This window comes from Eublepharis macularius, chromosome 16, assembly GCF_028583425.1.
Source record: "Eublepharis macularius isolate TG4126 chromosome 16, MPM_Emac_v1.0, whole genome shotgun sequence".
NCBI classification, from domain to species: Eukaryota; Metazoa; Chordata; class Lepidosauria; order Squamata; family Eublepharidae; genus Eublepharis; species Eublepharis macularius.
In genome coordinates, this window is record NC_072805.1 from 3,877,928 (window position 1) to 3,892,081 (window position 14,154).

Genomic DNA, 14,154 nt, shown 5'->3' on the forward strand with positions numbered 1-14,154 from the left:
ATAAGACCATCCAAGGAGCAATTAAAGAGGGGAATTTTCCTTTTTCTTAGAAAAGACCATTATCTTAGACTTCTTATACTTAATTTGTAAACCCTCCTTGGAGAAATACTATTAAAAAGTTCGTAATGACCTTTGAAGCCCCGCTTCAAAGGAAAGGGACCTGCAGCTAGAAGAGTACTCTTGGAATATACTTGGAAGACGATGATGACGACAGAAGGCCCCTTTCCAGTCACCTGCATGGAGTGTGCCATGTTTGTTTTCCTCCCGGAAGAGAAGACAAACTTCACTTGTCAGAAGTGTAAGCTGGTCAGGCTTTTGGAGGAGAAGATTCAGAGCCTAGATGAGAGGATCACCACCCTTCAGGAAATCAAGGAAGGGGAGGATTTTATTGAGAAGAGCCTGGGGGCTCTGCACAAGCATGAAGAAATAAGTCCAACAGAAGAAGGAAGAGTTGATCTCAGTTCTGAGCCTCCTCTCAGTTCTGCAGTACAAACCGGAAGATGTGGACTAAGGCAACACTCTGGTCCATTGGAGGTCAAGAATCGTTTTGATATGGTGACGGAGACAAGAGTGGAAGGAGAACCACAAAAACCTTGAGGAGGGAGTGAAGAGGGCATGGGGCCACACAGAAGTGGAAGAAAATGGAAGGTGGTGGTCATTGGGGACTCTCTGCTCAGGAGTATGGAACGTCATGTGTCCAGGCGAGATCCCCTGCTATGAGAGATGTTGCTTGCTGGGGGCCAGAATTCAGGATATTACAGACCGACTGCCAAAACTGATCAGACCGAGTGATCAGTACTCGTTTGTGCTAGTTCATGTGGGAACAAATAACTTGGCCGCGAATACCATTGCAAGAGTTAAAGAGGACTATGAAGCTCTTGGAAGGCAGTTGAAGACAGTGGGGGCACAGGTGGTATTCTCTTCTATCCTTCCTGTCAAAGGAAGAGGAATGCAAAGGGAGCAGACCATACTCGAGGTGAATTGTTGGCTGAGGTGGTGGTGCCAGCAGGAGCGCTTTGGGTTCTGGGACCATAGGATAAGTTTTCTCAGAGAAGGCCTTCTAGCAAATGATGGGCTTCACCTCTCAAGGTTAGGGAAGAAAATGTTTGGAAATAACCTGGAGAGCTTCATGAGGAGAGCTTTAAACTGATGCCGCAAGGGGAAAGGGATGATCAACAAGGTGATTTCAATGAAGAAGTGATAACAACGAGGGCCCACCTGAGTAGGACAGATCAAACAAAGGTACAAGGCTTCAAGTGCCTGTACACCAATGCCCAAAGAATGGGTAATAAGACGGAAGAGCTGGAGCTTCTCTTGCAAACAGAGGGCTACAGTATAGTAGGAATGACTGAGACTTGGTGGGATGATTCCCATGACTGGGATATGGTAGTGGATGGGTACGAGTTGTTCAAGAAAAGCGGAAGGGTAGAAGAGGAGGCGGAGTGGTGTTGCATGTGAGGAGAGGGCTTGATTGTCAGCAAGCTGTGGAGAATGTGGTTGACAGCCAAGTGGAAAGTATATGGGTGGAAATAAGGGGAGGAAGGGCAAAGGGTGCTGTTGTTGGAGTCTGCTACAAACCGCCTGACCAGGGAGAGGAAATGGATGCTGCCCTCCTTGAATAGATTGGTAGAGTATCCAGACATCAGAACCTTATAATTATGGGTGACTTCAACTTCCCCAATGAGTGCTGGGAGACAAGCTCAGCAAAGCAACAAGAATCACGCAACTTCCTGACCTGCCTGGCCGATAACTTCCTTTTTCAAAAGGTGGAGGAAGCTACAAGAGGCTCGTCTATACTAGACTTAATATTAACCAACAGGGAAGTATTGGTAGCTGGGGTGAAGGTGGTGGGGACCTTAGGGGGAAGTGACCATGTTCTCCTTGAATTCCAGTTGCTGTGGGGAGTGTGCTGAAAGGGAAAGGAGTGAGTGAATGGTAGATTTTGTCAGACCAACCTGGTTTCCTTCTTTGATCGAGTGACAAGCTTACTGGATCGTGGGAACTCTGTCAACATGATTTTGATAAGGTTCCCCATGACATTCTAATGGGTAAACTCCAGACTGGACTATAGGACAGTTTGGTGGATAGGGAACTGGTTAGAGGACCGCACCCAAAGAGTAGTGGTCAATGGTGTTTTATCCGATTGGAGGGAGGTGTCCAGTGGGGTGCCGCAGGGCTCGGTTTTAGGCCCGGTACTTTTCAATATTTTTATCAATGATCTGGATGAAGTGGTAAAGGGGCTACTCATTAAATTTGCGGATGATACCAAATTGGGAGGAGTGGCAAACACCCAAGAAGATAGAGTTAAAATTCAACAAGACCTGAAAAGTCTGGACAAGTAGGTGGTTGTGAACAGGATGCAATTCAACAGAGATAAGTGCACAGTATTACATCCGAGCCACAAAAATGTGAAGCACTAATACTGGATGGGGGATACACTTCTGGGTAGTAGTGTATGCGAAAGAGATCTTGGAGTAAGAGTGGACTGTAAGCGAAATATGAGCAGTCGGTGTGATGCGGTGGCAAAAAAGGCAAACTCAGTCTTGGGTTGTATCAAAAGGGCCATTGCCTCAAAATTGCAGGAGGTCACAGTCCCTCTCTATACTGTCTTGGTCAGGCCGCACCTGGAGTACTGTGTGCAGTTCTGGAGGCCTCACTTCAAAAAGGATGTGGACAAAATTGAGAGGGTGCAGAAGAGCGCGACAAGAATGATGAGGGGTCTGGAGACTGAGCCATATGAGGAAAGGCTGAGGACCTTGGGAACGTTTTGTTTGGAGAAGAGGAGATGGAGGGGGGACATGATTGCTCTCTTTAAATATTTGAAAGGCTGTCATTTGGAGGAGAGCAAGGAGCTGTTCCAGTTGGCAGCAGAGGAAAGGACTCGAAGCAATGGGCTTAAATTACATGCAGAAAGGTACCAGTGGGATATTAGGAAAAACTTTTTCACGGTCAGAGTAGTTCAAAGGTGGAATCAGCTGCCTAGGGAGGTGGTGAGCTCCCCCTCACTGGCAGTTTTCAAGAAGAGGCTGGATGAATGTTTGTCAGGGATGCTTTAGGCTCATCCTGCATTGGGCAGGGGGTTGGACTAGAAGGTCTGTATGGCCCCTTCCAACTTTGTGATTCTCTGAAATGTCCACCCCCCCTTTACCCAGCTGTGATTCCAGATGGATTAAGAGGAGTGATCAGTCGCAGCTCATGGAGTACTTGGAGCTGGAGATAACTGCCAAAAGAACCCTCTTGACAAAGGGAATACGAAACAGGAGGTGCTGGTGTCCTGTTGAGGGATTCTGGACTGCTATGAATTCTCCTTTTTGAGACTGGGAGTCCCGCCAGCTCTCCCACCCGGAAGACCACATCCACATGAGCCACTTCTGGCTATGGGAACTCTTCTGGGCAAAGAAATTAAGGATCATCTTACAAAGGTTTGAATATTCCCAGCCTCTGATACGAGGTACAGAAGTAGAGAAAGCGGTGTGACAAACAACCTCATTGAGACTTCTTTAATATCGGACTTCCAAGCAAAACTGTGTATGAATTATGTGTGTATATTAACTTGTATGTAATTGATATGAAAGTTGCACTGTGCACTTTAGAAGGTATTCATGGTGAGCCTGTGGCTCCTTAATTAAAGGAAGATACAATTGGTAATTGGTTGCACGGTGTACTTCATGTACGTAATTGTTTTCGCGGTTCGTAGGCTGGAAAACTGGACTAAAATAAAATGAATTTCAACAGAGATAAATGCAAAGTTCTGCATTTAGGAAGGAGAAATCAAATGCATAACTATAGGATGGGGGAGACTTGTCTTGGCAGTAGTATGTGTGAAAAGGATGTAGGGGTGTTAGTAGATCATACACTGAACATGAGTCAGCAATGTGATATGGTAGCTAAATAGGCAAATGTGATTTTTGGCTGTATCAACAGAAGCAGTGTCCAGATCACACAAAGTGATGGTATCACTCTACTCTGCTCTGATTAGACCTCACCTAGAATATTGTGTTCAATTTTGGGCACCACAACTTAAGAAGGATATAGACAAGCTGGAACGTGTCCAGAGGAGGGCAGTGCAGATGGAGACCAAGTCTTATGAGGAAAGGCTGAAGGAGCTCGGTGTGTTTAGCTTGGAAAAGAGACAACTGAGAAGTGATATGATAACCATCTTCAAGTACTTGAAAGGCTGTCATATAGAGGATGACACAGAGTTGTTTTCTGCTGCTCCAGAAAGTCGGTCCAGAACCAATGGCCTGAAATTAAATCAAAAGAGTTTTTGGCTAAACATTAGGAAGAACTTCCTGACAGTTAGAGCGGTCCCTCAGTAGAACAGGCTTACTCAGGAGGTGGTGGGCTCTCATTCTCCTGAGGTAACATTCTCTCATTCTCCCCCCCTACCACCTGCCAGCTGATAGTTTAAAGGCACCTGCCACTTGCAAGCGTCAGGGCCCTTTAAATGGCCCAAAAGCCCACAAACCCGCAGGGCAGTGGAGGAGGCTGAAAATGCCCTTCGCGCCCCTTGCTGGAGGAGGGGGAGGAGGCCACGGGCCCGCAGGGCGGCAGAGAAGGCCAGAGCCACTGCTGCTGGGCCGCAGCCTCCACCATCCCTCGTGGAGCTGGGGATAGATGGGGTGGGGGTGGGGGGCTGGGCTGGGCTGGGCTGGGGGGCTGGAATTTGTGGGCTTTGAGCCGTTTAAAGGGCCCTGCCGCTTGCAAGCAGCAGGTCCCTTTAAACTATCAAATGCCCCTTTCCCTGCTGCTGCTAAAAGACCAGAAAAGGGCATTTAAACCCCACGAACCATGAACTAGTTCGCGAACTTGCCCCAGTTCGTGGGGGTTTGTGGTTCCAGGTTTGTGAAAACGGCACAAAAAACGAACCACGTGTTTCGTTTTTTTTGTGGTTCATGCCCATTTCTACATAAGAGTTTAGAATTCTAAGATCTAAAAGTTAATATTAAGATCAAATGTCAAATGACTCTATCTGTGCTTCTTTGTCTCTTCCCTCATTCGGTAAGCCAACCAACCAAATTTGGTGAGCATCCTAGTCAGCTTTTGATGGGTAATGCCAATTGCCCCTTTGGGGTCAGGCAGCAGTTTTCCCCAGGCCACATCAGCTAGTGATCCTGGTGGTGTTTTCCCATCTTCTGGGCATGCACTAAGGGTCACTGTGTGTGTGTGTGGGGGGGGGGAATAACTGAATTTCCTGCATTGTGCAGGGGGTTGGACAAGGTGACTCTAGAGGTTCTGTCCTACCCTATGATTTGTGATTCTAAGTATTGTCAGGTTGTGATTTATCTCAGGTAAGTGGTTGCAGAGCTAATTAAAAACTCCTGTGGAACAGTCTGTGAGTTCTCCAGAGATTCAACCTTGGAGAAATTTTTATCTACCTGGCTATTTGTAAGATCACTGTTGGTTTTAAGTAATAAATACCTTTATCACAAAATGTATTATGTTATCTTTTTGTTGGTTTTCTTCTCGCTGGCTATAAATGCAAATAGGCAATCGTGTTTTTGATTGCAGTTCCAATGTTGACAATATATAGTAGGTTAACAGTGCCTTGTGTTGCCTGAAATAGTTCATTTCCTGATAGGAAAAGTTATATTAAGCATGGATTTATTATATTTTTTAAAATATGAGTTTAATATAAGGAAATGGAGAGAACTTTGACTAAGAATGTGATGGTATTAGAGATATACAATTTCCAGAAATTTTGAAGCCATGGGAAAAAAAACTTTGGAAAAATGAGGAGGAAGCCCTTGAAGAAAAAAAATGGGGTTGACTCCCGTGGAGAAGATCCCTGCCTTGGGGGGGGGAGGTGATTTTACCAATACCCCCCCTTTCAACAGCAGTCCCCCTCATCAGGGACTCCCAGGAGCAGCATATGGGGGAAGTTTCAAGCTGCACTGGGAGACAGGGAAGTTGTGTTTCTATGCATGACATTGAGATCGGATCCTCTTCCTTCACATCTCTAGATATTTTCTATTGTTTTCCTTTTCCAGGTGACTACCTAGGAGGTGAAGCTTACTGGGCTGGTGGTCTACATTTGTATACACCTCTCCCTTTCCGTCCTGGTCATGGAGGATTTGGAGATCTTTTTCGAACACACTTTTTCCTTAATGCTGGTAACCTTTGCAACCTTAACTATGGTAAGGATCAAGCGTATAAAAACCTACAATTTTCTAATAAGGTGTTTTGAGTTGCTCCTTCAAAATAGTACATAATACCAAAATTTTTTAGACATGCTTCTAAGGAGCTGCCCTTGGGTTTGATCCGGAGACTACAGCGGGTCCAGAATGCTGCTGCACGTGTTTTGACGGGTGTTCCTTATAGGACACACATTACACCAATTCTGCAGCAGCTCCACTGGCTCCCTGTGGAATTCCGGATTCTGTTCAAGCTTCTGGTTTTGACCTATAAAGCCCTAAACAGACTGGGACCAGCATACCTAAGGGACCACCTCTCCCCGTATGTGCCCCGGAGAACGCTCCAATCAGCTGGAAAACATCTTGTTAGTGGTCCCTGGCCCCAGGGAGGCTCGGTTGGCCTCAACCAGGGCCAGGGCCTTTTCGGTCCTGGCCCCAACCTGGTGGTACTCTCTGTCTGAGGACACTCGGGCCCGTCAGGATCTTGTATCATTTCGGTAGGCCTGTAAGATGGAGATGTTTCACCAGGCGTATGGTTGAGGCCAGCATGAGATCCTCACTGAGCCTCCCACCAGCCTCCCACTACGTGTGGGGTTATACAGTGTCCACCGGCCGGCTGCCCAACATATGGGTACAGCACGGGGCTATGTAGTGCCCTTCGTTAGCTGACCCACATATGGGTTGCAGTACGCTATCTGTCCCCTCCCCCTGTATGTTGATGGGCAGGAATTTGGAATTGACCCCATCTTGGGACAGTTATTATTTGTTTGTTCATTTTATGATGAACTGTTGTTTTATGAATTGTTTTAATATTTGTATTATATTTTTATAACTGCTGTACCTCGCCCTGAGCCCACTTGCTGGAAGGGTGGGTTAGAAATGTAAATAATAATAATAATAATAATAATAATAATAATAATAATAATAATAATAATAATAATAATAATAAAGGATTGAATTATGTATTTGAAGAGGAATGTATTAAATAGTTCTCTCTGAAAGAAAAGTTGGGCCACCCACTGGGCAGGATATGACTTTATATGCTCACTGGCTTTGTTTCCTGTCCCAGGAGAAGGTCCTAAAGCCCATCTTCGTAAGCTGGCAGAATGTATCCGGTGGTCTTACGGTGCTGGAATAGTTCTCAGGCTTGGAAACATCGCTCGGTTGGAGCTCAACTATTGTATCCCTATGGGGGTTCAAAGTGGAGACAGGTGTGGTGTTATGCTGGTTTTTCACATTGTTTCTACAGTTTGCCTCAAAAATATTTTTTTAAAAAAAACGCTCAAGGGAGTGTATAGTAAATGCTCAAAGGAAAGGTCCAGCAGCATGTTAAAGACTGACAACTTTATTGCCGCCTACAGCTTTGTGAGCTTGAGCCCAGTTTGTCCGATGCAGTGAAGTGAAGGAGTTGGCAGAATTCTTTATGTACAGTGAGGGAAGAAAGAAATGTGATTGCTCCTCCTGAAATTGGTAAAAAAAAAAAGAAATCACAATAAAAGCTTTGTTAACAGACATCCACTGGGGTTGCTGGTTAGTCAAACAGGTTGTCCAGCTCTTTACCTGGTGGGTGGCTAAATGACTCTTGGGACACCTGCCTGACTTACTCGGCCAGTACCTGCCCAACTTACTTGACTGGCATGCTGGTTAACCAAGGGCTGTTTAACAAATCTTATACTGTATGTATGTCAAGTAATTTCACATGAGTAAAAACTCTGAAAATTAGGTGATCTATTGAACTTTGGTGCATGCTGACAAAACTACTGATGAATTCTATTCCAGCATCCCATTCAGTATCCCCTTCTAATTCAGTATCCTCCCGTGGACATTCCTTTATTGGAGAATGCTGGGTTTGAGCTTAGGAAATTTACTTCCTGGAAGACCGCAGTTGTTCAGCCATAATTCTTTGAATGTTGCTACTGTTTGTCAAATGTGTATCAATTTCTTTGGTGTAGCAACTGGCATCTTTGTTCCATTTAAAGAGCAACAGGGCATTTGTTGGTTGATGGTTGGTTACTGACCCTTTTCAAGGAAACCCCCTTTTTTGTCCTACTAGTTGAAAAAGAGTTTACTAGGATTGTTCGGTGTTTCACTTTCACAATTGCAGTTCTGAGTTCTTATATACCTGTATGTGTCACCTTGGCAGAATTTTGTCTTCAGTTTAAGTTTCACACGTCAAAGGATACCCAAATTGTTTTCCTCTTTCCTAAACATAGCATATGTGCACCATGCTCATGTTTTCGGGGCTCTGTTCTTCCCAGAGCACTCTTGTGATGCCTTGACTCTGAGAGTTAGTAATGCCCATGTGGTGGTGGGGGGGGGGGGGTCTTGCTATGAGGGTGTCTCTCCAGGGGCCTCCTGGTTTTCTGCAAAATGACTTTGTCATATTACCACTAGTTTCATCTAAAGTACTAGACATACCTTACCTTCCTTTGTATTTTGTGTTACTGCAAATGCTCCATATCATTGCAATGCATTGCAATTATGTTTTCCTTAACTAACTGGCACCAACTCCTAGATGCTCTGATTGACAGCATGGACTTTTTGGCCTTGCAACACACTGTGATTGTCCATGGCCTGTCCTTTTGTTTGCTCCTTTGTTGCCGGGGACCCCCATCATTGGGGAATGCCTTGCTAATCTGTTGCCGAGGTCATCTGTTTTTAAGTTTTATCCCCCGGCTGGTTTTGCTGTGCAGGTTGTTCTGTTAGCAGCCCAAGGTTCATTGATGGTGCATACTGTCTGTCCCTTTTTTTGGCCCCATCACTCCTGCTTCATTGTTTTCATTATTCTAGTGTGGATCTGCTGTGTTTTCACTGCCTCCGATGACTTTGACCCTTTTGGTCAGCTCCTTTCCCTGCACTACAGCAGAAGTCTCAGGTTTTTTCTGAGTGGCAGCTGCTGCCCCTTAACTATCATACCTTGCACCTCTAGTGAGGTTATAGCAGGGCTTGGACGATGCCTCTTGTGTTATTGATTATGTTTGGGACTCAAGCGCTCTGAATTTTTCTCTTCCTTATTAGATCTCCAGTCATGTCAAGTAGGAGTACAACCCCTTGTTAACTTTTTGCACCTCCCTGGTGATTCATTGTTAGTGTGCAGCACTTCCATCTGTGGAATGACGACACTGTGGGTTTCTAAGCTGTGCCCCCCCCCCATTCATAGTGTTTCACAGTGTTAATGTGTCCAATGCCCTGGCCTGGATTCCTTACCGGGGGTCAGTTTTCAGCCGTCATATCTCATAACACCATTGGTTGTGTTAGTCATAATCATGCATATTAAGCACTGGACAGCTCCCAACCCCCTTCTGGCATTCTACCTTCCCAGCTGGCTTGGTTGTTTACGGGTGTTAAATAAGAAAGGGTGCTCACCTGAAAGTATGCAGAATACTGTACTAAGATCAGTGTGTCCCAATGCTGAACTCACACAGGAGGTTTTTGTTTCCCAGTTTAGAGATTTTTCCCCTGTGGTTGTCTCCCCTCAGACTTGCCTGCTAAACTCTCCCGTTAGTACTTTTGTTTGCATGCAGTTTTTGGTCACATGCCGTCTGATTTCCTAGACTCTTGACCTTTGATTAGCTCTGCTTGCAGCTGAGACCTGTTGGCTCTTCCCCCATACCTCAGAATGTATCACCTTAATCGGCAGAAGCCCCTTCCTTTAAGACAGTATGTTAGAGCATAAAGAGCTTCAGACACAAATAAACACCAAGCAGTTGAAGGAACACGACAGCGACTGTCTGATTTCTTACGGTCTTGACCTCTGATGTTTCCTCCCAGAAGCCTCAGACAATAGTCCGCATTCATTGGTCAAGGTGCAGTTTGCTAGTTGTCATCCAACAATACTGATTTAAGGACTTCACCGGTAATGTGTCTTTGCTGAAAATAAAAAATGTAGTCTGTAATCTTGTTCAGCTGTTGGAAACCCAGAAGTGAGAGAACTAAATTGCAAAGATTTTTCCAATGAAATTATTATAGAAAGAGAATTGCCTCCTTTATCATTTTCTTTTTTTCTTCTAGGATATGTGATGGAATTCAGTTTGGAGCTGGAATAAGATTCCTGTAATGACAGAGTGACTTCACAGCGTGGTCCCAACAGCTGTTGGATTCAAATGTGGCAGCGCAGTTTCAAAGAGGCTTTCAGCATAATACAAGTGTCTGTGTTTCTTTCAATAAAGTAAACTGCATAAAAGAATCCTGTCTAGTGGTGTAATGCATTCCTCATGATATGGGGGGATTGTTGGAGGGGTTGTTACTGTGATTTTTAACTAGAAAAAGCTCACTATGACCCAATGTGAGCATCTAGACTTTGAAATGAAGACACGAGGAGGTTTGGACTAGGAGGTACAGACACTCTTAGAGCAGAACTAGACAAGATGCCTTACACCTGGGGGACACGTGTCAGTTTCCTGCAAGTTTCCATGGGAAGTGTAGTAAGAAAGAACCTCTGGCAGAGGTTCTTTCTCTAGGTGTCTCATCCAGTCTGCTTGGATCTCTTTCGCTGCCGCTGGCATACTCAGTTACCTCTGGCTACCTCTGGCATTTAGGGGAGCAAGGGGAGCATGCTGGCAGCAGTGTACCAATCAGATAACAAAGGAGTTTACTACTCTTCTAAGCTGCTGCAATGACTAAGTGGGCTGCAGCACATAAAAATGCTATTAGGTTGAGTCTTAACTGGGGTATACCTGTATTTTGTAAGAAATTCAACCTTAACATCTGGTTTAAAAGGAATTAGACATGTTGCGATTGTAAATATTTGAGTTGAAATTAGAAACCAGAATGGCTGGACATGTTTACAAGACTACCAAGTATGAAAATAGGAACCTAGGTCTCCACGTTTTTTCCAGCAGGTTGATTGCTGGTTGCATTTCATAGGATGAATTTGAACTGGCGTAAGATACCAGCTCATTAATAATTTAAACATCTGGATTTTAATATTGATTGAACTGAAAGAAGCCAATTTAGAATGCCAGATGTGTTGCCATTGATCTTTTAGAGAGTGTAAAACCAAGGTCTCTGTGCCAAGCCTGCGCATACGATGGTGGTTTATTATTGGAGGCCGTTAATAAGATTGCGTAGATGTTTGAGATAATTCCTTTGTCACTAGCTGGAAGTACTTTTAACTATTTTTCAAAGTCAGTCAAGGATTTCAACAAACAATCTTTATATGTGTTAACTAAGTTTCTTATTTGAAAGTATTAATACCAATGGATCTGGGAATCTAATTTGGCCTCTAAAACAGACTTATCTAAAACCTTAGCATTCTTGCTTAAATCTATTAATCTTGTACAGTGGGAGATTTCAACTACCCTGATATCTCTTGGAAGTCAAGCTCTGGTAAAAAATATAAGATCTAATAAATTCCTGACTTGGCTTGCTCCAAGTTCCAAAGAGTTTATTGTCTATAGCCATAGGCCGTCACAATTTACCAAACATCGATTCGGTTTCGTTTTCTCGGCCATGTCGGACGTTCCTCTCCGCAGGTCCGGGGGGAACTGTCTGAGCAGGCTGACTGGGCGGTTGACTCGCGAGGGTTAACCTCCAGGACTCCCAGGGAGGGAGCCTGGATCCGGGGCGCCGCGGGAAGAACCCTCTGGAAGTAATGCGGGGGGTAAATTGCCCGCTTGCCCCAACGGAGGCCGGCAGACTTGCGCAGCACCGCATGTGCTGCCGGGCCATGGAGAACGGCAATAAGCAGATTTAAGGTGAAGACCTGTAAGTAAGCGAATCCCTTCTGATTTTTAAGCGTATGCGAAGGATCGGTGGGAACTGAAGCTAAAAAGGCGCAGACTTCTTCCCCTGCACTGAGTTTCGGAACTTAGTTGACGCCCCCCCCTAAGATGGCGACGAGAAAGCAGAGCCCAGCAATGAGTAAATCGGTTATGGCAACGTTACAGGGGAAGGGGGAAACGCTGGAAGAGCTGGTGAGACGAGCAGTTTTCGATGCTGTGCAGCCCTTTGTAGCGAAACTGAATGAAATGGGGCAGAAGGTTGATTTAGTGGAGAGCGAGGTGAAAGCCATTAAAGAAACAGCGACCGGAGCAGAGCAGTCTGCGCACGAGAACGCAGTACTCATGAAAGCAACAAGTAAGGAAGTGAAGCTTTTGGAGAATCAAATAATAGGATTACAAGTGGACCGTGCCCAAACGGTATTGCGTCTTCAAAATGTAAAAGAAGAGCAAAGTGAAAATTTAAAAGATTTGGTGTCTGGACTTTTGGCGCCATTCGCAAAGGCAACTAAAGAGATAAAAAACGATATTTTGGAAGTCCGGCGGACATCTTCAAAGTATGCAATGAAGCGGCAGCTGCCTCGTGAGATTATTATTGACTTTTCATCTAAGAAGACTCGGGACACCATCTTAGACAATTCGTATAATGTGGACTTGGATTATTTGGGCAATAAGGTTAAAATATTGAAGGATGTTCCATTTTTGGCTCGTAAAAGAAGATTCAAGTATAAGGGACTTGCGGCTTTCTTGAGGAAATGTGATATAAAATATAAGTGGCTGTTTCCAGAAGGCGTCTGGTTCAGATATAAAGATCAAACCTACAAGATTACATCGGACGTGCATCTGACAGATTTTTTGTTCAATCATCAGGAGTTTCAGCAGGAAGAAAGTTCGAAGTCTGAAGGGGAAAGTGGGGGGGAGGAAAGAGCGGGCGCAGCTGCTCCAGCTGCGCAGAGAGAATTAAGACCGAGACGCAAGGGGGGGGGGAGAAGTGCTGATCCTGAATATAATCTGTATTGTATAACACCTACCAATCTGATAGCATATTAGAAAGTTAACTCCTAAGAAAAATTGCAGTATGAAGGGAATACAAGACATGTAGTGTAGAGTTTGTTGTTTGTATGTTGATTTTCCCTTTTCCCAGTTTTCCCTTCCCCTTTTTCCCTTCCCTTTTATACTTTTGTAGTCTTCTGTAGTTTTTTATGTTAGATATTGAAAAATAAAAAAACTTTATAAAAAAAATCAATTTACCAAACATCAACTAATAAACAGTTAAATCCATTATCACAGTTTGTAAAGGTTAATTAAAATTAATTAAAACAGTACAGTATGCCAAACTATCCCAGGAATCACAAAACAGCCTCATTCAGTACCACCTTAGATCTTTTTGGCTGCGAATGCAAACTGAGAGACTCTGTAGGACACATGATTATCAGTGTCAGATAACAAAAACACCATCTTCTCGATTTCAGAATATGTGTTTGTGACAGATAGGATTCTGGCCAAGAATTTAGCTCTGGGTACACTATATAATGGACAATAAAGTAGGCAGTGGGCAAGGTTCTCCGCTGTAGGTAATCCACAAATGCAGGTGCGATGTTCCATAGGGATGTGAGAATAACACCCTGCCAAAAGAGCTGTGTGCATCATCTGGAAGCGCAGAGCAGTGAAAGACACTCTGAGGTTATAATGAGAAATACTGGCTAGGTATGGAGATCTTAAATTTGATGAGTTTATACCAAGGAGCTGCCTTAGATTTTAATATTGATAGCCGATCCATCACTGCATCTGACTTCTAGATCCACACCTTAAGTGGGAGGTTGTTGGCTAAGACCCCTAACAGGTCATCCGGGATGGGTATACCTTTGGCGACGTGGCTTGCTGACAACTTCATCTTCCAGAAAGTGAAGAAGAAAACAAGGGAGTTTACTATCTTGGATTTGTTTCTCACTAACAAAGGAAAGGTGAAAATAGTAGGCACCTTGGGTAGTAATTTTGGAGTTTAAGATCTTGGGTAAGGGAAAAGCTGAACGTAGATGTGTAGGTTGGGTTTTAGAAAAGTTAAGTTTAACAAATTCAGAGTTATGTTGGGGAGAATCCCATGGTCAGAAATACTCAGAAAGGAGTTCATGATGAGTTTCTTAAAAGTGAGATATTAAAGACACAATCACAAACAACTCCAGTGAGAAAAAAAGGAGGAACTTAAAGAAACCAGGGTGGTTCCATAAAAAGCTTTGTGAAGAGCTTTTTTAAACAAAATCAAGTCCTCAAGGCCAGATGAATTGCACCCTAGGGTACTG

The 14,154-nt window shown here is 44.2% G+C and overlaps 1 protein-coding gene across 1 annotated transcript in view; it reads left to right on the forward strand.

Annotated features, from left to right (window-relative positions):
• The window catches only part of SAMM50 (SAMM50 sorting and assembly machinery component), a 53,029-nt gene extending 42,709 nt beyond the window's left edge, over positions 1-10,320 (forward strand). Inside the window, exons 13-15 of the mRNA XM_055000427.1 lie at positions 5,991-6,137; positions 7,204-7,345; positions 10,146-10,320. Coding sequence (XP_054856402.1) covers positions 5,991-6,137; positions 7,204-7,345; positions 10,146-10,191 — 335 coding nt within the window. The 3' untranslated portion in view covers positions 10,192-10,320. The remainder of the gene's footprint in view (positions 1-5,990; positions 6,138-7,203; positions 7,346-10,145) is intronic.
• Positions 10,321-14,154: the final 3,834 nt, after the last annotated feature.